At 36.0% G+C, this 24,333-nt stretch overlaps 3 protein-coding genes across 4 annotated transcripts in view; all 3 read right to left on the minus strand.

The window, feature by feature from the left end:
* Positions 1–810, minus strand: part of LOC127423901 (C-C motif chemokine 28-like) — a 3,056-nt gene extending 2,246 nt beyond the window's left edge. Inside the window, exon 1 of one of the 2 annotated variants that reach the window (XM_051668576.1) lies at positions 709–810. In XM_051668576.1, the coding sequence (XP_051524536.1) occupies positions 709–775 (67 nt within the window). In that variant the 5' untranslated portion in view covers positions 776–810. The remainder of the gene's footprint in view (positions 1–708) is intronic. The other variant, XM_051668577.1, reaches the window with a different exon arrangement.
* A 1,216-nt stretch (positions 811–2,026) lies between these two features.
* LOC127423897 (vasotocin-neurophysin VT 1-like) lies at positions 2,027–5,520 on the minus strand. The gene is made up of 3 exons (XM_051668571.1): positions 5,334–5,520; positions 4,229–4,430; positions 2,027–2,908 (listed from the first exon to the last, which is right to left on the minus strand). The coding sequence occupies exons 1-3, from the start codon at positions 5,448–5,450 to the stop codon at positions 2,769–2,771; spliced, it is 459 nt and encodes a 152-aa protein (XP_051524531.1). The 5' UTR covers positions 5,451–5,520; the 3' UTR covers positions 2,027–2,768.
* A 7,788-nt stretch (positions 5,521–13,308) lies between these two features.
* On the minus strand, positions 13,309–22,115 carry LOC127423858 (RING finger protein 37-like). Its single transcript, XM_051668514.1, has 5 exons — positions 22,073–22,115; positions 20,993–21,065; positions 16,815–18,051; positions 16,585–16,719; positions 13,309–13,644 (listed from the first exon to the last, which is right to left on the minus strand). The coding sequence occupies exons 2-5, from the start codon at positions 21,044–21,046 to the stop codon at positions 13,442–13,444; spliced, it is 1,629 nt and encodes a 542-aa protein (XP_051524474.1). The 5' UTR covers positions 21,047–21,065; positions 22,073–22,115; the 3' UTR covers positions 13,309–13,441.
* Positions 22,116–24,333: the final 2,218 nt, after the last annotated feature.

Raw genomic sequence — 24,333 nt, forward strand, 5'->3', positions numbered from 1 at the left:
AGTCACTCAGCACACCCTGGCTTCGAACTCACGACTCAAGGGGTGATAGTCAGCGTCAATACTCGCTGAGCTACCCACGACCCCAAAATACAGAAATGTCAGAAACCATGTTTTTATCCTCTAAACTTCTATATTCAGAGGTCAGACTGAAACCAGTAAAAACCACCATCCATCTACATTTATGGATTTGGCAAAAAAACTTTTCATCCACAACACCTTACAGTACATTACAGTTATACATTGTGCATGCATTCTCTGGGAATCGAACTGAAGACCTTGTTGTTGCTGGCACTGTGTTTATCAGTTGAGTTACACTAACACTGTAGAAGATGGCGATAATGTACAGTATCTTTAATAATAAACAGCATTAAAGGGATAGTTCACCCAAAAAATGTAATTCTGAAGAAAGTCCTACAGGTTTTCAAAGGACATGAGGGTGAGTTAATGATGATGGAATTTTCATTATTTCTTTAAGTGTCTAATGAAATGTAGTACATGGAAATCTAAATATTTATGAGAAGGACTGCATTGCAATAGCAACACCACAGCAGAATGAAGGAAAAAAATGAATGCAGAACAATCTAATCTTAAAGTATACTGTAGATCATCATTATTCTTATAATCAGCATAAAGAAGCATCATCAAATGCATCATTATCATAAAACACTGATTAAAGTAGTGTTTGGCTCTCAGTGGATGGTGACTGACCTTCAGTGCTGGTGAGAACTGCTGCACATAGGGCGAGCAGCAGAAGAGATCTTCTTTTCAGCTCCATGGTTGAAACAGCAATGAGACTGAATAGAAGAAAAGACTATTAAAACCCACACATGCAGGTTCCTGTTACCGCCCTGGTCCTAAAACCTGTCTGAACTCATCATGAATCATGTCAAAGAAAATGCTTTCACAGATTCAGTTGTAACAGATTAAATGTTTTCCCAAACCCCACCTTAAATTCACATGAATTCTGGTAAATGTAATTATATTGCACCGATGGTTGCTGCAGGTTATGCTGCTTTGGTGTTATAATCCTCCTTGAGTAACATGACGGGCCATGTGCAGTTAAAATAGTTCAGCTGTTTTTCATTATGTGTTATTATGAGTAGTTATCAGGTTTGATCAGCTGTATTATATTATTACTTATGGTCAGTTGTGTTGCATTTGTGCACTGGGTGTGTTTCACAGTGATTGAGTTTGATTTTGCTTTAACTCTTTCTCTTTTGCTTGAATAACACGTGTGCACGTTTGCCCTCCAAAAATGAGCCTTAATATAAAAATGATAATGTTGTCTCATTATTATTGTCCAGATAATGCCTTGGAAGAGGTGACGTCACCTTAAGGAAACACACAGTGAATGCACTTACAGAAATATCATATATGGCCATATGAACATATTTATAAAATCATAGGTCATGTATTTTAGCATCGATATACATATTCAAATAACATCCACTAGTATTTAGGAAATTATATGCTAAATACTGTACGTGAAAATAGCCATTTAGTATTATTTTGAAATATAGGCCTATGTTGCATGCATGTTCAAGTATGTGACTTTTTTTATATCAGTGAAAACCATTTATAAACATAAAAATATGTGTTTTACATATCATATTTCTATATACAGTAAGTGTTGGAATATAATGTTGTCTCACACCAACATTCTCAAAGAATACTTCTGTAAATATAATAATAAATCTTAGCAGCATAAAACATTTATGTTAAATGATATCAGTAATGTAAGTCTTCTTGTAATAATATTAACTCACTTTAAGGTGATGTGGCTGGTTTTCTATATATAAATGGAACAAAAGAATTCTTTGACAAACTGAAACAAGTTGCACATGTTTAACTTTAATACTTTAATCTGTGTCAATCACCAAACATTTGTGGTGCTTCCATTTGAATGAATTAAATTTGACATGGATCTTCTTTTTCAGCTCTTTCAGTTCAGTTCCAGATTTTAAAGTAATTCTAAAATAAAATGATTGCTAAATATTGTATGAGACACTGGGGGGGGGGGGGGGGAGGGTAGACAAAACTCCTTAAAGTAACAATAATTTGTAGATTTAACAGTGTAGATTTACAGTTAAAGGTGCAATCAGTATCTTTTTGGACTTACAGTGACACCTAGTGGTGTGGATGCAGCATCATTGAAAATCAATAGTGTTCAGTTACAGATGACATTGTAGAAATTCACTATTCACAATCAGCCATGATTCATTTAATCCAAGAGTGAAAGTGTCCAATAACAAGACGGTTACTGAGATTAAGTGAGTAGTATTCAGCTGGTCATGTGATTCTAACATGGCAGCCCCCATGAGTGCGCCCCTGCCCCATGTAGAATACAACAGCTTTTATAAGGTCACTGACATGACTAGAGTCCTCATCTCATGCGAGTGAGAATTACAATTAATTTCTTTAAGAGTAAATCATTTTTTAATGGGGAAACAATTACTAGGTGCACCTTTAAGCCATTCAAGAGTAGTTTTTCAAACCTGACAGGCAGGATCCGTTCTCTGAGCGAGCCACAGACTGATATTGACTCAGTATTAACTGTCTTATGGGCAGTTGCTCTTGTAAATCTTTGCATTGTAATAATACAAAAGCAGCAACAAGTCGAACAACTTTTGTGACAACAGAAGCAAATGGAAACTGTCTTAAAATAACAATCAACTGTAAATGATCTGCAAAAACAAACCAGATTCACTTTTGTCCATTTACTACATATTTACACACTGGAGACACTGATGTGTTGTGCAAGATGATCATCAGAACTCTCTTTGACCTCTTGAGGCCAGATTTAACAAACGCAGCAGTATTTCTCCTGAAACACTCTTGAGTCTACTGCGATCTTTAGACTGATCAAGCATGACGTCTTCCAAACACTCCGAGTCCATAACACAACTCACTGCAAGAAACAAATATATATACAGGTATTTTAGTGACATAATAATGAAGTCCATTTAATTCAGAACATTTATTCAACTGCCAAGAATTATCTTTAAATTAATATAACAGTGCTGTAAGCAACTTCAGAAGTTTCGCTAACTTCAACCACACACTAGGATTGATCCTATAGTATCCATACTTCCAGTACTGATGTGTAATCACAAGGTATCGACACTAAATGTTTTTACTAAACTAGTGATTTTATTATTTCTTTACCACTTAATGTAAAAAACAAAGAACTATATAAGCAAATACTGCATGAGTGGATGTATTTCTCCTTAACTGCGATCAACTTTATGCACAGTAATGCTGAAAGATGCATGTGGTCTTTTTAAAATAATAAAAAAGTTTCACAGCTTTATATATTTTAAAAAATAATAATAATAAGATTATTCCAAACCACTCATACCAAAAAAATTAATTCAAGAATTTCAGTTTTATTTTTTACTGTCTCCAAGCAGTCGCACACAGCGCTCATTTGATATAACTTAATTTTATTATATATACAGTATACTGTATATGTGTGTGCGCATGTATACTGTATATATATGTATATATAGTATATATAATAATCTACACATATAATCTATTTTTGTTAACCATTTATTAACAATAAATTATTTTCTATTGTTTAGCAGATTATATACACACATATATATATTTGATTGTATAATAATAATAATAATAATAATAATAATATATTATATATATATATATATATATATATATATATATATATATATATATATATATATATATAATCTGTTAAACAATAGTAAATCATCTATTGTTAATAAATGGTTAACAAAAATAGATGTTTGATAATTTAGGACGATTAAAAAAAAAAAAAAAAAAAAAAAAAATATGGCTTTTAAATAAAATAGTAAATGACTAAAATTACCCATTTTATATGGTGGCCCAGCGGTGCACAACAGAATAAAAGTAGCAAAGCAAATAAAAGCTGAAAACACAACAAAATATAACCACAACACATCAAAATTATCAGAAAAGAAAAGCCTTAGTTTAGTTGTATTGTGACTTAATATTGTTTGCTGTGGTTTATTTCCATTGTGTTTTCAGCTTATATTTACTTTGCTAAAAAATAAATAAATAAAAAAATTAAAAAATTGAAGAACCCCCCCACCCCTCTCAGTTTAATAGAGATATCGGTACCTGTATTTCATGTGTGCTATTCCAAATAAAAGCATTACAGCAAATAATTGACAAAAATATAGTTTACATGTGATCTTTGATTGTATAATAATGTAACTTCTCTCACCTGAGTCACAACAGACTCCTGGAGCAGCGCAGCGTCCTTCAGCTCCACATGGTCTCCCTCCGGTCTCACAAGGGCTTGGCAGATGATTCTCCTCCATGCAGCTCATCGTCTCTGGAGAACCCATGAGACAACCCAGAGCTGCTCCACAGCAGATACTGGGACCAAAACAACGGCCCGCATTCCCAGGACCACATGACACACACTAGAGACAGAGATAATGTGAAACCATATAAGACCATATGACCTCAAATTAAAAAAAAAAAGCATTTTCAAATGTCATTAGAAATAATAAAAAATGCATGATTACAAATTCATGCTACACTGAAAACAACATACAATGCTCAGTACAAATTGGTAACCTGCAATTGTTACCTCATAAGGAGCTATTTTTGACTGATCCTTGAAAAATGTTAGTTTTGTTGGTGTAACCTTATGTATTTTGGTTGATGTTGAATAATAATTTTGACTTGAATAAAAGAAGTTAATTTACATGTTACCACATACATGCAAGCACATTTTTTAGGTTAACATTTTTCTCCCAGTGTGGATGTAAACAATTGCAATCTCAGTGTGTTCCTTCTGAATTTTTCTTAATACAGTGTGAAAAAAAAAAAAAAAAAAATGTATAAACTCAAATTGAAATGCAGAGTGAAATTAATCAGTGTCTTCAATCTAATTTTAAATATGAAGAAAGCAACATTTAAGTTTCCAACAGTGTCAGAAATTAACTTTTTCATTAACGGGATGTGATTTTTAGGGGGCATTTTACCTTTATGAGGGTATATATATATTTCTTATAATGTAAAACACTGAAGTCAGTGTACTTCAATTTAATCAGTTTATTAACTATGATATCTTATGCATACCTAGGCCTAGAATAGAATAGAAAGAAATATTTCATATGTTACAAATAAAACTCACTATGGGAACATATTTGCCCCCATGTTTTGAATTTCAGGGGCACTTTCGGGTGGCAATTTTGCCCCGAGCCCATTCATTTCTGACCCTGGTTTCCAACAACAACTATTCAAATCATGATGTATGTGTTGATGATGTCTTCTAAGGCATGTACTGATGATAAATTGAAGAAGTGAAGGTGTTGTACCTGTCTGCTGGTGTCTGGCTGAGATCTCTTCCCACCGCGCGGACAGTTCTGGATGTAGCAGGCGGATGACAGCGCGAGCAGACAGAGGACGCACGTGGGCAACAGAGAGTCAGACATCTCGACACACTGAATGACTGATGCTCACTCGCCTTAAATACACCTGCAGCATCAGGACCATAAAAGAGCAGCTCCTCCTCCTCCTCCTCCTCCTCCTCCTCTCTCTCTCTCTCTCTCTCTCTCTCTCTCTCTCTCTCTCTCACACACACACACACACACACACACACACACACACACAGATGGCATATTAATTCATCCATCCCAAATAAACAATAATGAATGAGGAACTTTTGTCACAATTACCTTTTTTTGTATGAGAGTTTCAAATGGCTTTTTAATGAAGTTAGATTTTTTTTTTACCCTGTCCCCTTGACCCAACTCCCTCCCATCTTGTGCATGGTCTCTCCATCAGTCTTGCCCGCAGTCACACACATCATCAACATGTCTCTTACAACCGAAAACTTTCTCAACACATTTAAGCAGGCTCGAGTAACCCCACTGCTCAAAAAACCAACACACAGCCTCACTGTAGTCAATAACTGCAGACCAGTCTCTCTCTTACCTATTCTGGCTAAAAATCTTGAGAGGGTTGGATTCAACCAGTTGTCTGCTTTTCCTTGATAGAACAACCTCGACAGACATCAGTCTAGCTTCAAAAAAGGACACTCAACAGAGACTGCCCTCTTATTAGTAGCTGAAACCCTGCGGCTGGCAAGCACTAACTCCAAATCATCTGTCCTCATTCTCCTTGTCTGCTGCTTTCAACACAGTTAACCACAAGATTCTCCTTTCCACACTTTCCGACTTGGGCATCCCAGGATCTGTGCTTGAATGATTGGAGTCATACATTACAAACAGATCCTTCAAGGTCTCCTGGACAGGAGAGGTGTCCAAGTAACACCAGCTTACCACTGGTGTTCCACAGGGATCAGTGCTTGGACCACTCCACTTCTCGATCTACACTACATCACTCAGACCGATCATTAAGGCACATGCCTTTTCCTACCACTGCTATGCAGATGATCTAAGCTCTGGTCATTTCAAGACTGGACTACTGCAATGCTCTGTTGGCTGGCCTCCCAGCTAGCAGGATTAAGCTGCTGCAGATGTTCCAGAATGCAGAAGCATGTATGGTATTCAATCAACCAAACAGGGCTCACATCACCCCACTCTTGATTTCACTCCACTGGAAACCTGTACAATAACACAACAATATCAAAGCATTTGATTGCCGAATATGGTCACCAGAGATTGTACAACCAAGGTTGTTTAAAAGCAATAAGTAGAATTACTTGAAACATAAATAAAAGTGCTTGTAACTTTTTAACAATAGGTGACACTGTAACCAGCTTGATATGGTATTGTCGGGACAGGGTTGCAATGACACATGCAATGTTTAATTTCAATACGTTTAATTAATGATGAGATACAGCCTTGAAGCCTTTTTGGCATCTTGCCTTCAAATTCAATGATGAACGGTTTAGTCTATCAAAAAAACTTTAATAACTTTTGGCCAACATGGTCCGAAGAGGATTTGACCTAAATTTGGAGAAGTTCAGATGCTGTAGAAGTTAGGAAAATAAGTTTGAAGACACCAGTCTCATTACAATAGGGCTCGTTTAAAATGAAAAGTCACATGCAATTTTTAAACATTTCGTTATATTTGTAGTTACATTGACCACTAAGTGGCGCTAGCCCCAAACTTTTCAGGTACCTTCAGGGCATGGTGCCGATGACACATACCCAATTTTGTAACAATACGCCAATGTGTTTGTAAAATACATAATTTTACCTCAAAATTTGATATGTCCAACGCTCAATATGGCTAACACTGGGTATCATTCAGCACTCCATTTTTCATATTTTTTGACCAGTGGGTGGCACTGTGCCAAAAATGCTCAGGTACCCTCAGGTCAAGGTTATGATGATGTATACCAAGTGTCCTTTCAATAAGCCAAAGCGTTGCTAAGACATACCGTATGTAGCTTCACAACTTTTTTGCCACATTTGCTGTTTAATTCGTTGAAGTGTTATATGAGAATCGTTTGGTCTATCAAAAAGCTTTTGATAAGTTTTTGTCATGAGTGTCCCTACAGGATGTACGCCAAATTCCGTGCAAATCAGACGTACGGCCTAGGGGGCGTTCAAAATGTTGAAAAATCTTGAATTTTGTTTCAAGGCATTATGGATTAAAACATATTAGCATAAATATAAGGGCAACTTTGAGCTGTTGGTGGCACTAGAGGGTTTGAGGTATAGACTCCAAATTTGCTATGGTATAAGTTCAGACTGTCCACTATTAGTGTGCCAAATTACATATTTTTCCTCCAAATGGTTCTTTGAGCTGCCATAGACAGAGCTAGCCATAGGCAGACTTTTTAAATCAATGTTTTCATATGTTTTCATTGAGTTTATCGATGTTAAACCTTAATATGCATAACACCAATAACAACTGATCTTTAAAATTTAAAGAAATGAAAGAAATCTCACTAAAATAAAAATAAGTCAAAGAATAAATCTTAAATCTCAACGTCAAAGGAAAGGGCACATGCAGATGTTTAAATTCATGAGTTTGTCACATGACAATGAAGGGGTTAATGTTTACAGCAGTACAATGTGAGCGACGGAAAAGAGACGAGGTCAAAACTGAAAATCACAGATATCTGATTCATCTGAGCTCAAGGAACAACAACGGAAATGCCTGCTCAGTATTCAACGCTGCAGAAACACTAATTTAATCTAACAGTTCCATATTATTTATGGACACGCAGGGTGACAAAAGAACAATTTCATAAAATAATGCAAAACAATTTCAGAGATCTTTTTTGGAACAACTATTGGCCTATTAGAATAGAAACGAGAATATGATTACAGTCAAAGATAATAAACTGATCGTGTCTAATTAGGACTTGTTTGCATCAGTTACTGTATTGTGAGTTCAGTCACCTCATTAGAAAGTGGTACATTGATACATAGAAATAATTGTCATAATGAAATGCTACACATACCAGTATTGGATATCATTAGTTGTGTTGCTGTGAAATTGACGTATACATTTAAAACTTCCTGTTAACAGCAGGAGCTGTTGGTCAAGAGTCCTTGAGTTAATCAGACAGATCTTGAACATAGTAATGTTTTAAAAGAAGCTCACTGCCATTCCTTCAAATAATAAATGATACCAATGAAGAGAAATTCATACAGATAGGATACATTAACGTTAGCTCGTTTGGCCACAGATTTAGAACAGAGATTTCACTTTTATGCATGACAGTAAATTTTGAGAAACTATAAATGAATGACTTAACAGATTCAAAAGAACCAGAGGATGTTGTAAGTCAGATGTTGATGCTTTGTGTGACCTTCGAGTGTGTGTGCCATTGTGTGTTAGAGAGAGAGAGAGGTCACAGAGGTCACACTGCTGTTCATACACGCACACAAAGAGAGTTGAGCCTTGAGTCGCTCCATCAGCTTCCACTGATTCAAACCCACCAAACACAATCACCTCAAGGATTCTTCATTCTTTCCTCTGGACAAAAGCCTTTGACTAATAATCCACAGGAAAAAAGAACAGCATATAGATTCAATACTGGTCACATAATGCACTTATGTACAATATACAATGTACACTATACAATATAGCTATTTATAGGTATTCTTTATTTAGGATACCTTTTCTATCATTCCTAGGATGATTTTAAAGGAATATTCCGGGTTCAATACAAATTAAGTTTAATCAGCAGCATTTGCGGCATAATGTTAAATACCACAAAAAATTAATTTCGACTCGTCCCTCCTTTTCTTTAAAAAAAGCACAAATGTGTGTTCCAGTGAGACACTTACAATGGAAGTCAATGGGGACAATTTTTGGAGGGTTTAAAGGCAGAAATGTGAAGCTTATAATTTTATAAAAGCACTTACTTAAAACTCGTGTATTATTTCAGCTGAAAAGTTGTTTAAATCATTTTTACGATCGCTTCAGAGTTTACCTCGTTACGTCGTCAAGGCAATGAACTTGTAAAATTGGATATAACTACACATATGCAGTTAGTAAGTGATGTTATCACATTAAATTCATGTTAACACACATATTATGTACATACGTCATGTGCGTGCTGATAAACATGATGTCCACATATGTGGAAAATGAGACCTTATTCCTTCAAAAGTTGAAAAAAACATGTCAGTTATTTTGAATAATTTTCAACTATAAAACATCTGTGGGTCATTTCGATTCATTTTAATATACATTTTGTTATATTTTATTATCACTGTACAATACGGTTCTATTCATTAACATTAGTAAATGCATTCCTATATTAACTGTGCATTATCACATTGAGAATAAATGTATTCATGCAAAAGCTCATAAATGTTGCTTTCAGAGGCTTTATATGGAGTTAGGATGAAAATAAGGTGCATTTCAAACTGTTCTGAGACCAGTGCAGACAGACAGCACACTGGAGGTTAAGTCATTCACTAAATAGGGAGCAAGGGAGCATGCTATAGCTCTCTATGCAGTTAAGTGCATTCACTCCTAAAATCTGATCAAAAGTTCAGTTTCAGGCTGCAGATGATGTTTGGATCACTCAACATGTTTGACAGACATGTGACAATGATAATCAGTTGAAGTCAGAAGTTTACATACACCTTAGCCAAATACATTTAAATTCAGTTTTTCACAATTCCTGACATTTAATGGTAGAAAACATTCCCAGTCTTAGGTCAGTTAGGATCACTACTTTATTTTAAGAATGTGAAATGTCAGAATAATAGTAGAGAGAATTATTTATTTCAGCTTTTATTTCTTTCATCACATTCCCAGTGGGTCAGAAGGTTACATACACTTTGTTAGTATTTGGTAGCATTGCCTTTAAATTGTTTAACTTGGGTCAAATGTTTTGGGTATTCTTCCACAAGCTTCTCACAATAAGTTGCTGGAATTTTGTCCCATTCCTCCAGACAGAACTGGTGTAACTGAGTCAGGTTTGTAGGCCTCCTTGCTCAAACACGCTTTTTCAGTTCTGCCCACAAATTTTCTATCAGATTGAGGTCAGGACTTTGTGATGGCCACTCCAATACCTTGACTTTGCTGTGCTTAAGCCATTTTGCCACAACTTTGGAGGTATGCTTGGGGTCACTGTCCATTTGGAAGACCCATTTGCGATGAGCTTTAACTTCCTGACTGATGTCTTGAGATGTTGCTTCAATATATCCACATCATTTTCCTTCCTCATGATGCCATCTATTTTGTGAAGAGCACCAGTCCCTCCTGCAGCAAAGCACCCCCACAACATGATGCTGCCACCCCCATGCTTCACGGTTGGGATGGTGTTCTTCGGCTTGCAAGCCTCACCCTTTTTCCTCCAAACATAACGATGGTCATTATGGCCAAATGGTTAAATTTTTGTTTCAAAAGTAAGATCTTTGTCCCCATGTGCACTTGCAAACTGTAGTCTGGCTTTTTTATGGCGGTTTTGGAGCTGTGGCTTCTTCCTTGCTGAGCAGCCTTTCAGGTTATGATGTTATAGGACTCGTTTTACTGTGGATATAGATACTTGTTTACCTGTTTCCTCCAGCATCTTCACAAGGTCCTTTGCTGTTGTTCTGGGATTGATTTTGCACCAAACTGCATTCATCTCTAGAAGACAGAATGCATCTCCTTCCTGAGCGGTATGATGGCTGTGTGGTCTCATGTTGTTTATACTTGTGTACTATTGTTTGTACAGATGAATGTGGTTCCTTCAGGCATTTGGAAATTGCTCCCAAGGATGAACCAGACTTGTGGAGACTTGTTTTTTTTTTTTTTTCTGAGGTCTTGGCAGATTTCTTTTGATTTTCTCATGATGTCAAGCAAAGAGGCACTGAGTTTGAAGGTAGGCCTTAAAATCCACAGGTACACATCCAATTCAGTGCACCTCATATCAGAAGCTAATTGGCTAATTGTCTAAAGGCTTGACATCATTTTCTGGAATTTTCCAAGCTGCTTAAAGGCACAGTTAACTTAGTGTATGTAAACTTCTGACCCACTGGAATTGTGATATAGTCAATTAAAAGTGAAACAATCTGTCTGTAAACAATTGTTGGAAAAATGACTCATGTCATGCACAAAGTAGATGTCCTAAATGACTTGCCAAAACTATAGTTTCCTTATATTAAATCTGTGGAGTGGTTAAAAAATTTGTTTTAATGACTTCAACCTAAGTGTATGTAAACTTCTGACTGTAGATTCAGAATGTATAATGTATAATTTTATTTTAACATGGTTGGCAGTGATTGGATGATGCTGACCATTACTTTCAATCAGAATTATATGTGGACATCAATTTTTAGGAAAACTATTTGATATAGAATTATTATTATTTATTTATTTTTTTGCTTGTTTATTAGGTGCTCCTAGATACAAATCAATAGGGGAAATGGAAAATGCACACAGAAGTCATGCTCGGGTCTCAGGAGGTTAAAGAAAAGGAGGGACGAGTTGAAACTAACTTTTGTGGTAATCAATATTATGCCACAAATGTTGTCGACTGAGCCTACCTTGTATTGAACTTGAAATATCTCTTTAAAAAATAATTGCATAAAAATGTAATTTTTCCTAATTTTTAAAAGTGTTGAAATGTTATACTGGATGGAAATTCACATTGGAAATTTACATTTTTTTACTTTCCCTTTATAATCAAAATAATTTAAAAAAAATTACAATCAGGAAAATTCCACTTTCCAGTTTTTGGAAAATCAAATTGAATTAATCTGGTATTTGCTTATAGTTTGTAATTTTTACCCAATACTGCTGTGATCACCATCACATTGAACATTTTACAGAACAATCGACTTTCTCAAAATAAAATAAAAAAAATGTTTGGTTATCATGTAAATGTGAAATCACAGTTTGAAGATCAGAAATGTCATTATATTACTGATTTTGACAATGATCTGACAGTAGCTTTATTAGGTGTCATTATGAAACTAATCAATATTTGAGAATTGTCATTAAGAAACAATCCATCTCTTGGCCACGTGAACACTAATGTTTTCTTTGAAAACGCATTAATTTCACAACATTTGCACCTCTCATTCACACTAGAAGCGGATGGTTGGGAAAATGCTTTCCATTACTGCATACTTTGGAAAACAATGACATTAGGACACTGACAACGGAGATTTCAGACTAAAACAGAGTGTGGATATGGCATTTGTTATTTGACTGCTCGCTAACTTGTGTTTCCCGACTGTTTAAGCCAACATTTTCTCCAAAATGTGAAAAATGTTATTTACATCTGAGGGAATATCAAAAATCCAGTTGAAGGCTGATCTATGTCATGATGAGATCAGTGTTTTAACTTACATGAAACACAGTTTGAAGAAGTTTCTTTTTTCAAGATTTCAGTACCAGTGGGTCCAGGGTAACTCAGCGCTTAAAGATGCTGACTATCACCCCTGGAGTCGCAAGTTCGAATCCACGGTGTGCTGAGTGACTCCAGCCAGGTCTCCTAAGCAACCAAATTGGCCCGGTTGCTAGGGAGGGTAGAGTCACATGGGGTAACCTCCTCGTTGTCGCTATAATGTGGTTCTCGCTCTCGGTGGGGTGCGTGTGATGAGTTGAACGTGGATGCCGTGGAGAATAGAGTGAAGCCTCCACACGCACTATGTCTCCACGGTAACGCGCTCAACAAGCCACGTGATAAGATGCGCGGATTGACTGTCTCAGATGCGGAGGCAACTGAGATTCATCCTCCACCACCCGGATTGAGGCGAGTCACTACACCACCACGAGGACTTAAGAGTGGACTGGGAATTGGGCATTACAAATTGGGGAGAAAAAAATAAAAAATAAAAGATTTCAGTACCAGTATTCTAAAGTGACCGTACTTGAAGTGACCAACCCACCCACATTCATTCAAAGAAAAGTTTTAAAAATTGCAAGGGGCTTTCAAGCTATAACAAAACTAATATTTTAATGAAAATGATGAATAATGAAAATATTTCAACAAAATCTGAAACAAATAAGTTCACAATAAATATTCGTAAGTGTCAGACAGTTTATGAGCGGTTTAATGATGCACTCTTGTGATGTCACTGGCGGAGGCAGATGTTCCACACGAGGGGCATTTAATCTTCACTCTCTGAGAGTCAGGTGGGTATTTGTGGTGTAAACAGGATCCACACAACAGATGAGCACACGGCAGAGAGTACGACAGAGCACTCGAAGAATATGCAGTCAATGCACAAGTGCAAAACACACATTTGTACTGTCCTGAAAAAAAAAAAGAATACTAAATTAGCTTCATTATGTCTTAAGCAAACTTAAAACAGATAAATAAAACAAATTAAATGCACAGTGTGTACGTTTCCAAACAGGTTTCCCAAAAGTTACTACATTTTGAGAAAATGAAGACGCACATTTTTTCTTTAGACCAACGTGCACTGATGGATTGTTTACAGTAAGTCAATTTTGATTTCATGCTGAGTTTAAAATCCAAAAAATTAGAAACTCTGAGGGCCCTATTTAAAGAGCACTAGCGCTAAGCGGAGCGCTATGCCATAAGTCATACACGCAAAGACAGTGGGCATGGCCATGAAAATTATGTATTTCCATGCAAGCATATGCCAAGTCTAGACGCAAGTGGGTTTGGCAAAATCAAATCAAAATCATGCACGCAAGGTGCTAATGGTCTGGGTCAAGTGCAATTTAATTCGGAGGTTCTCCTCCGGATACTGTACCATCTGTGTCCTGTTATATAGTCCATTCCTTTAAGCACCAGCGATATAAACAAAGACAGAACATTCATAAGAAGTTGGTCAAGTAAATGGACTGTATGCAATGAATTAGAAGAATGGAAAAATACTAGAGCCCGACCGATACCGATTTTAGAGAGGGTAAATTCACCGATTACCGATATGGTGAATGATATAGCTAATTTTTGAGCTGGAATGAAAACAGACCTTTTCTATGTGGATTTTTCACCGATTTTGCACCGATATGACTATGCAAAAGTACTCGGAAGGCTGCTTTCTTAAATATTTTTATCAAAGAACATTTGACATTATTATTATACATAGTCAACAAATTCTAGAAATGAACACTGAGAAAATAAAGAATAAATAAAAATACAATAAATAGCTAAATAAACATCAGTACTGTTTAGTATCAGTCAAATGCTGACCATTAAAATAAAGAATAAATAAAATAAAAATCAGTGCTGTATGTTTAGTATCAGTCAATTGCTGACCATTTAAATAAAGAATAAATAAAAATAAAATAAATAGCTAAATAAACATCAGGGGCCAGTTGCACCAGCTATAGGTACGTTACAACTTAGCTTAGTTGTGGCGTAAATGGGCACTAAGTCACAATTTATGCTCTACTAAATATTTGAGCATTGCACCATTACATTTATGTAGGACGTAACTCTACGTATAAACTAAATATATACGGAAGCCTCCGACCAGGAGTAACTGATGGAATAAAAAAGCAGACTGATATTTAATGACATCAATGAGCTCATGTTTCGGTTGACAGGCATCAGTCCTTTCGACATACATGATGGTGTTGGCATTTACACTCATTTACATTTACGAGAGAGAGAGAAAAAAAAACATACTTTTAAGCGGCTCTTCAGCATGAAACCGTTCTAACGGTGCCGTTTTTAGGGTGCGTCACCCGGTGTCAAGTTTCATCACATTCAAAATATATATATATAGGCTATTAAAATGAATGTCTATTTTTCCAGCCTGTTGTATTAGTATTTATCACCCCCTCATTTATTTTAGATACAGTTCCTATATATTATTATTTACACAGGGCGAATATACTATTTATTAAATCTACTTTTATTACGCATCCTATTTTAATGTCTGGAAAACCAGACTTTTAAATATTACATTTTATAAATGCAACGACTGGAATTGTTCGGTTGAAGGGGGTACCAAACTGTGAATCCTGAACAAAACAGTTTGGTGAATACATGTTTACTCATTAGCTTCCACTCAGCTGACAACAATGAAACTAGCTACGTGATTAGCTAGTTAGCTGTAAGCTCGTTGCCACGGAGAGTAAAAGATGGACTTTATTTACTCTCCAGCATTGCGTCTCACCAATTAGGTATCAGCAAAGCGTGAAATCAACACTCATCAGACACAATCCACCACCGCACCGTTGTCTGCTGAGCTGTAAAAAGATGCTCTGATGTTTCCCTTTCAATCATTACTGACTGCACTGACAAACTATAGCTGGCTAACAGCAAACACATGTGATAAACATGAGTGACATGGCTGTCAGGGACAGGGTTAACATTATATTAGTTATATAAAATGATGGGGTAATTTTTTATTAACTTTCCAGTATGTATTTCACAAACTAGTTAGCAATTTAAGGAGAAGAGATCGCTCAAATCCACACCGCTTAACTCCGCCCTGTCTGCAGAACCACCGTCAGCTCTGTAAACAGTGGAGGCGGAGCGTGCTCTGCTGGACAAACTACACTATGACACCAATTCTAAAGCATTGTTTTCTGCATTATATGTTCTGAAAAAAGTTCATATCTGCGCATATCGGTAAAATATACGCCGATACCGATGTATCGGTGAAAGGCTAATATCGGCCGACCTATATATCGGTCGGGCACTACAAAATACCAATACCAATTAGATCATAAATACAATTGTAAATATAAACATAATAATAATTGAAAAATAAATCATGACCAATAGATAGTTTAACACAAATCTCATAAATATTTGTTTCATAAAACGGCTTTCAGTGCATGTCAGAGACATAATTTGATGTTCTTCAATGTTTTCAGAGTTTGGACATGAACTTTCTTTCCACCTGCTGGTGGAATCTCCAAACTGCAAATGCCGGAACTGAGTTTAGACTTTGCGCTGAAAACAGACGTGCTTTTGAAACAACCTATTTCTAGGCAAAATAGCACATACCCACTGATAGCGCAAACACCCACGGCCACTTGCGCTTTGCGCCTGCACGAAAATTTCGCTTAGAATTAGCGCTCTCAATTGGATAAGACGTAGCGCACGGTCATAGCGCTCATGAAAATAGAGCCCTGAATGTTTACATGAGTTTTCTAGCAATTTAGCCAATTTTTTAAGAATGGCTGAACATTGGTAGTGCTTTGAAAGTAAATATATTCGACCATGATTCCAGGCAAAAACAAATGAATTAGATCAGTGATTCTTACCAGTTGAAGTGTCCACAATGGAGTCGTTTTTGCTCTGTGATGTGAACATTGGTAATCCATGAAGGGCCGCATTCAACGCCTGATCTAAACTGTCTGCTAACCTCCGTTCATGAGCGTCCACACTGAAGACTGACTCTGAAACGCAACACAACATTAAGCAGATCTAAACATGAGTGCAAACAAACATTTAAAAAACAGTATGGTTTAGTGATGATGTTTGAAACTCAAACCTGCGGCACGTGAGGGAGTTTCATCCGTCAGAGGCACTTTACTCCAAGAAGAACAATCAAGATCAACGCTGGTCGAGGGAAAACTGGATTCATACTTTCTTTTTGCATAACGGCTTTGTGTTTTTCTTGTTTGGTTGACACTAGGTCCAGTTCTAGGGCCTGAAATAGATCCTAACCCAAGTACACAGGCCACAAGTTGACTCTGAGCTTCCTGGTTCTGTGGACCTTCGAGTTGTCCTGGTAAACAGTCTATATCATTCTGGCTCCTACTGGAGTCTGTTGATCTCATGGGTTCCATGGTGTTTGAAGGTATGGTAAGTCTGGATGGTTGCGGTTTAGTAAATAGGTTATTTCTTGCCCCAAGTCCTGTGCATCCCGCTTGCAGCGCCAAACGGTCTATGCGACTTTTGAGTAAAGGGTTTGGTAAAGGTTTTGAGTTCTGGGTAAAAGGAACACCAGTAAACGGGTCATTTGGTAGACGGCCCCATGTTGCTTCTCTCTTCTGGTACTCCTCTAATGTACTGTTGTCTATAACCATCCCACTAGGCAAGATCACTGGGAAAACCATGAGTTCTTGTGTTAGGGGGTCCAGGAACTCCTCTGGAACCGAGGTGTCGGCTGGGACAAAATCTGGCTCGGAAGGAACTGAGGTAGGAACACCTAAAGGAGGGTTTGGTTTCAAGCTGTTTAGGTGGGCTACATGAATCATCTCCAGTTCAGAAGGGGGACAACATCGAGCAGGAAGCCCCCAAACAGCAAGAGACTTGATGCCAAGAGAAGATCCAGCACCACTGTAGGGAATACTGACTCGGAGCTGAGCCACAGAACCGAGCGACTGCGGCCCATGATTCCAGAACTCTAACAGTTTTGCTTGAGGCGATGGTTGGGGTGGAGGATCGGAGAACGGATCTCGAGGTTTGAAAGTGGGATGGAGAAAATACACCTGAACTTCCTTCTGCAAGTCACAACGAGCGACAAGCTTAAACTGGCCAGAGTCTCGCTCCAACTGCAACGGAAGTTCAGAACAAGTTAAGATCTCAAGTCTTCGAGAAGTTTTCCCCTGGTCCATGCCCCAGGGCCAAAGCTCAACATCCACCCGACTCAACTCCATCTTGACGCGGAAGCTCAGGGTGACGTGGAAGGGAGGCCGGAGGAAGTATTCCAATTTGAAACCTCTCCGACGCACAGTTGGGTCCCCTGACAAAAGATTGGAGACATCATAACCGTCGACACAAAGCTGCAAGAAAAGCAGAGAAAAACTCAATCAAGATCCTGAAGGACCCCTGACAATGTCGAAACACATTACACAATCACAGACGTATGTTCAGGGTACAGAACATCACAAGGTCATCTCCGGCACAGCTCCCACACAAGACCTCTCGTCCGATAGTTCAAGGAGATAAAAACACAGACTCTTAATTAACAATAGAACCAGAACCGAACTCTTTTACTTACTGCCATGTTATTGTGTGCATAAAGGGATAGTTCACCCAAAAAAGAAAACATGGCCTCATTTACTCACCCTCCTCTAATTTCAAACCCTGAATAATTCTTTCGTTCATGGAACACAATATGAGATATGTAAGGCAGATTATTGGACCTTCTGTTTTCCAAAGAAAGAGGATAGTGATTTATACTGCGAAGCTCGAAAATAGACAAGAAGCACCATAATAGTATCATTAAAGAAGTCAATACCAGTGTCAGAAATTAACTTTCACATCAAGGGGCAATTTAGTTTTTAATCAATTCATTAAAGGAAAAATTCTGGGTTAAATACAAGTTAAGCTCAATCGACAGCATTTGTGGCATAATGTTGAATACCACAAAAAATTACTTGGACTCGTCCCTCCTTTTCTTAAAAAAAAAAAAAAATAATAATAATGGAGGTTCCAGCGAGACACTTACAATGGAAGTCAATGGGGTCAATTTTTGGAGGATTTAAAAGGCTTACATTCATTCTTCTGTTAAAACTTGAGTATTATTTGAGCTGTAAAGTTGTTATAATTGTTGTTTTTGCAGGCAATGATTTCTGCCCCCACATTTTAAATTACACTGACATTTCTGTCACTTTTTGTGGCATTTTGCCCCAAGCACCCCTTAATTTCTGACCCTGGTCCACTTGAATTTTTAAGTTACTAACATCTTTAATTTCAGTTTGCTCCACAAAGCTATCATAAAAGTTCAAAAAGACTTGAAGCACATATGATACGACCCTCTATGGACATGTAGGAGAAAGAGTCGCTATTGGCTGGTAAATATTTGTTTTACTCGCCAGACTTTTGACGATATGCAAACATAATGCAACTGAAAAAGATATTTAGCAAACTGAGAAGGGGGCATATTCATACACAAATATGTATCTATATATATATATATATATAAAATATTTATCTATATTCAATATTTCACTTTCAATCATTTAAATCACATTTTAGCTTGTTATAAATGTACAAATTTCACATTGTATCAATTTATATGTTGTCATGAAATTGCACTGCGTTGATACTGTATGTAAAACAAGCACTAAAATGGTACTGTCTCTTTAAGAGTACCGGCAGATCCGCAAGGTGAACATTAACGAGAGAGAAGTTACATGGTTGTTTTTACCGCATCCATGCAATGTATGATTAGAATTCATGTTTATTTTTACATTTTGATCTACAACAACAACTGACTGTAAACAATAGAAAGCATTATGAAATGAAATAACATGGAACAAGTCTTTAAGCAAACTTTTCTTGCATAATGTGTATTGACTTGCGTGTACAAATAAATAATATAATAAGTTTCAAACTCAAATGTACAAGCTCTCGAGTTTTGCAACACTTTTACCTCCCAACAGACGTCCAACAGGCGCATTACACTGGTCTGTAGATGCTGTAAAACGGAGAATGTTGTGAAAACAGTCCGTGGAATAGTTTAAGCAAAATCAGAGTTGACGTGGTTAAATGCATTGTAAATGTAACTATGGCATCTCACGGCTCAACTAAAACGATGGTGACACCATGATCCATGACACTTCAGGACCCACTGCAGCCAAATAAGGTCAATTTCCTTCAGACTGCGTGCTCATGGGACACAACATGCAGTGAAAGCATCTTAGGGCTAAAGTTCATCTTCATCACTACACAACTCAATCATTCGCAAATGAAATCTGAATATTTACTAGCCAATGGTGAGTGATTTGCTCGCAATGTAGAGGGCTGTAATATGGACCACTTTTATGGTGCTCTTTTCCCTTTTTGCATCTTGACAATATAAACAAATAATACAGGGTTTTCAATTTGGGTGAAATATTCCTGTACTTTAGTAATGTAGCATGTACTGTAATTTTATCAGTTTTCCATGCAGTAGAGTAGGGTGTAAACTGAACCGTGACATGGTTTTAGGTGCGTGAATATGTATGCTGAATATTCAGTGGTTGACAGAAGGTAACTGGACACTTAAAAATGGGTGACTGTCATTGCATTAGATAAGAAAATTAGAAAGCAAGTGTCACCTGCACTCAAATGCTGCTGGAGCTTTTCTCAGAACTTCACTTCAACTTCTGAGCCATTTTTGCTCAATGTCTTTGAATGAACTGGTGTTGTGGTGATTTTTAGTGGATGTATGAAGCCAGTTCTCACAGGTGAGTTCAGCACATTCACCATCAACACACTGACAAACACAAAGTGTCTTCATTTTCAAAACTACATCTATTGTATTATCAATTCAAAGATAACAAACTAAAGACTAACATTTTCAGGTTTATCAGTATTATTAATTATCATTAGTATTTGTAATGATTTTGTAACATTATTCTACATCATGTGTCTTATATGCATTCTTACGGCCATGTGTACGTTTCGGTTACATAAGTTGTTATGTGGGTCTTGCATAAGTTCTTTGCATTACCTTGTGGTAGACTTGGAACATTCCATAGACATCTGGATCAAATTAAGGGGGTCTTTTTTAGGGGGGCTCTGCTTGAAAATTTAAAGTCTTCCAAACATATTTTTGCCACATGTTTTGCTTGAAAAGTGTGCTTGTGCAAACTTTCTTTCAAATAAAAGGCACTAGATTTGATATTTTGGTATCTAACGCAATGATATTCAGACATATTTAAGCATCAAAATACATTTGGGGATTTTAGTGGTAACTAATACACTGGTCTCTCTCTGAGCAGCGTCGGTTTGTACCTTGTTGCATTGAACGCTGGTCTGAAAATGCTGCATGCACAGGTTGAGCACCATGGCCACTGCGTCTGCACAGCTGAAAGGAGAAATCTATAAATATCAGTGAGTCATCAGTGACATCTCAGCACAATACTATCGAGAATAATAATAAATAAGCACTTTCAATACTTCACAATACAATTCCTTAAAAGAAACCCTTCAAGACTAAACACTTAAACATGCTTGTCCTGGTGGAAACTCTATGAAACTGTTGCTGCTCAAATGAGCATGTTTTTCATATAGACACATTTAATTCACATCTCATCTTTACTTTGAGCCTGTATAAATCAAATCACTTTATTATCTCCATATACGTCAGTGTAATGGGTGAAAGTCTTGGCTGATCCACAACAATTCGGTGTAGTCACAGATATTCCACCACAATATATAATGTACAGTATGTACAATATACACATTCTATAATATACGCAAAACACAATGTACAAGTGCTCTAAAAGTATCTTGATGCACTTTGTGACCAGAAAAAAAGCAAGTTTTCCTTAAGGTGTTCCTTTAGCCCTGCTGTATCATATTTATAATGTACATCCCCACAATGCCACATCTGTCAGATTGTGTTATGCTTGTAAATTTTTCATTTAATGTTAAGTGTTTTAATATCACCCTTACAATTAAATACAGTGGCAGTGCCATGGCACTGTGATGGCATCAGGTGGTAATCCCATGATGTTACTTCAATATATCAAGAATAAATAAAAAATTAAAAAAATTTAAAAATAGCATTGTACTTGCCCAAAAATATTGTCACCATGGTACATGTCTACAAACCATGGCACTTTTTGATGGTGTAGATTAATATTTTTTATGCCACTTCATTATTGCTCTAGTTCAAACCATTTTCTTAATGAATAAATATAAATAAGAAATGTGAAGTGTGTTATACAGGCTAAAACACTTTACACATCAAACATCCTGAACTCACACACATTATTCACTCATAAAGAATCGTTATAAAAGTAGAAGACAGCGTAACAGACGAAGAAACAGAGAATAAAAAAGGCAAAAAACATGAAAAACAAAACTCACCCACAAGAGAGGAGAGAGACGCGGAACTGACGTCATCGCTGCTTCCGGGAGAAAAAGACATACGTGGTTCACTGCTGATATGTGCTGGCGGGAAAAAGCTTCTGCTGACATCTGCTGGCGGGATACAGCTTCTGCAGACCGTTGCTGGCAGCTGGGGCAATGCCTCACCAAAATATTCATCCACTTGACAATATACATATTTAAACTGCAAAAAATGTGATATGTTGAACCGTTCTTCGGGACATTTTTGTCTTTTTCATTTTTGTTTTTTCGATCATTTTGGCTGTGTTAATGCCAACGGCATACATTTGGCCAAAGGTGTGTATTTTGGGGGGAATTTTGATATTTAAACCTCAGTTCCTATAATATATCTATAATACACTGTGTACACAAAATAGTTACACTCAGGACCTTCAGGACAAAAATGTCCCCATTGAAACCCATTAAAACTGCAATATTTGATCCCAGTGCCATTAAAGCATAAAATCATGAATTCTATGATATTATGCTTTCATTCCAGAGCCTTGGCTTCAAAATTATTATTTTTTTATTTTCCACCAGATGGCGCCATTTTTCTCATGTTTAGCCTATGGAGCAAATACATGCTTTTCCCCTATTTTCTGTTTGCTGTATTATAGAGCACTGCAGGCCAATTGAATAAATGATGCAGCTAAAATTGTGTGTGTGTGTGTTGGTATGGATGTCAGAGTGTGTTTTGAATGTGTGTGTGTGTGTGTGTGTGTGTAACAAACAACAGTGGCATTATGTAAACAAACTGGCATTTAAAGGGTTAAAATCCAATCAAAATTAATGAATATTTGGTAGTTATGATCACTACTGATGTTGGTTAAAAAATCTAAGTCAGTGAAAGTCGAAAATAATATTAATATATAATATTACGTTTTTTGATGTGGACATTTTTATCCTCGAAGGTCCTGAGTGTTTTTTTTTATTTTTATTTAAAAAAAAAAATAAATTTATCTGACACTGCACAAAAAATAATAATGCATCAAAATCAATGTTGTTGCTAATCACTGACATATTCCAGACTGATAATCGGAAGAAAAAAAATTCCCCTTAGCATTTAGTATATGTAAAAAAGATATATATATATATATATATATATATATATATAAATATACATATATAAATATACATATATATATATATATATATATATATATATATACATATATATATATACATATATAAATATATATAAATATACATATATATATATATATATATATATAAATATACATATATAAATATATATAAATATACATATATATATATATATATATATATATATATATATATAAATATACATATATAAATATATATAAATATACATATATAAATATATATAAATATACATATATATATATATATATATATATACATATATATATATATATATATATATATAAATATACATATATATATATATATATATATATATATATATATATATATATATATATATATATATATATATATATACATATACATATATATAGTGGCATTATATAAACAAACTGGCATTTAAAGGGTTAAAATACTGAAAATGAATGAATATTTGGTAGTTATAATCAGGACTGATGTTGGTTAAAAAAATTAACTAATCGAAAGTGGAAAATAATATTAATATATAATATTATTATGGCAGTTTTTTGACATACATTTTTGTCCTCGAAGGACCTCTGAGTAACTTTTTTAAATTGATGCACAAGGGTTAAAAGCAGGCTTAAAAAGACTCGTAATGTAGCAGCAGAATTTGGTGCAGATAATCTGCTCCCTACCAGAACTCAACAGCGCCCCTTATATTTTCCCAATAAAAACCTGTGGTCAAATATGGAACTGCAACGAGCCCTAATTGACAGCCATTGGGGCAGAAATGTACAGTAGTGCAAACCCAAGGTAACAACATGAACATAGTATTAGTCCGCACCAGCATTGGGACAGATTGAGAATAAACAGATGCAATACCGATGAGCTTTTTGTTTCTATGTTTTAGTCTGACCGAATCTAACTTTATACTGTATCTGTGATCAGAAGCCGTTACTGCCCTCATTACAAATCAAACTGTGAATGGAATGTTGAATGATAAGAAGGCAGAAATCTTTATTAATGTAATGTTTGGTTCTAGGTAAAGTATTCATTCATAACTGTAAAAGTATGAAGACATTTTATCAGCCTTTTATTTGTAATTATCTTTAATGTTGTAGGCTTTTAAAGGGAAACAGTCCAGCAAACTTTGA

Source organism: Myxocyprinus asiaticus, chromosome 33, assembly GCF_019703515.2.
Source record: "Myxocyprinus asiaticus isolate MX2 ecotype Aquarium Trade chromosome 33, UBuf_Myxa_2, whole genome shotgun sequence".
NCBI lineage: Eukaryota > Metazoa > Chordata > Actinopteri > Cypriniformes > Catostomidae > Myxocyprinus > Myxocyprinus asiaticus.

Bases quoted from the DNA above. Each gene is read 5' to 3' on its own strand.
- LOC127423897 (XM_051668571.1), bottom strand. From the start codon at position 5,450: ATGTCTGACTCTCTGTTGCCCACGTGCGTCCTCTGTCTGCTCGCGCTG. The intron at 4,431-5,333 runs GTACAACACCTT...CTCTGTCTCTAG, and splicing joins AGCCAGACACCAGCAGACAG to TGTGTGTCATGTGGTCCTGG. The intron at 2,909-4,228 runs GTGAGAGAAGTT...TGTTTCTTGCAG, and splicing joins AGGAGTCTGTTGTGACTCAG to TGAGTTGTGTTATGGACTCG.
- LOC127423858 (XM_051668514.1), bottom strand. From the start codon at position 21,046: ATGGTGCTCAACCTGTGCATGCAGCATTTTCAGACCAGCGTTCAATGC. The intron at 16,720-16,814 runs GTTTGAGTTTCA...GTTGCGTTTCAG, and splicing joins AACTCCCTCACGTGCCGCAG to AGTCAGTCTTCAGTGTGGAC. The intron at 13,645-16,584 runs GTAAGAATCACT...TTTTTTTTTCAG, and splicing joins CATTGTGGACACTTCAACTG to GACAGTACAAATGTGTGTTT.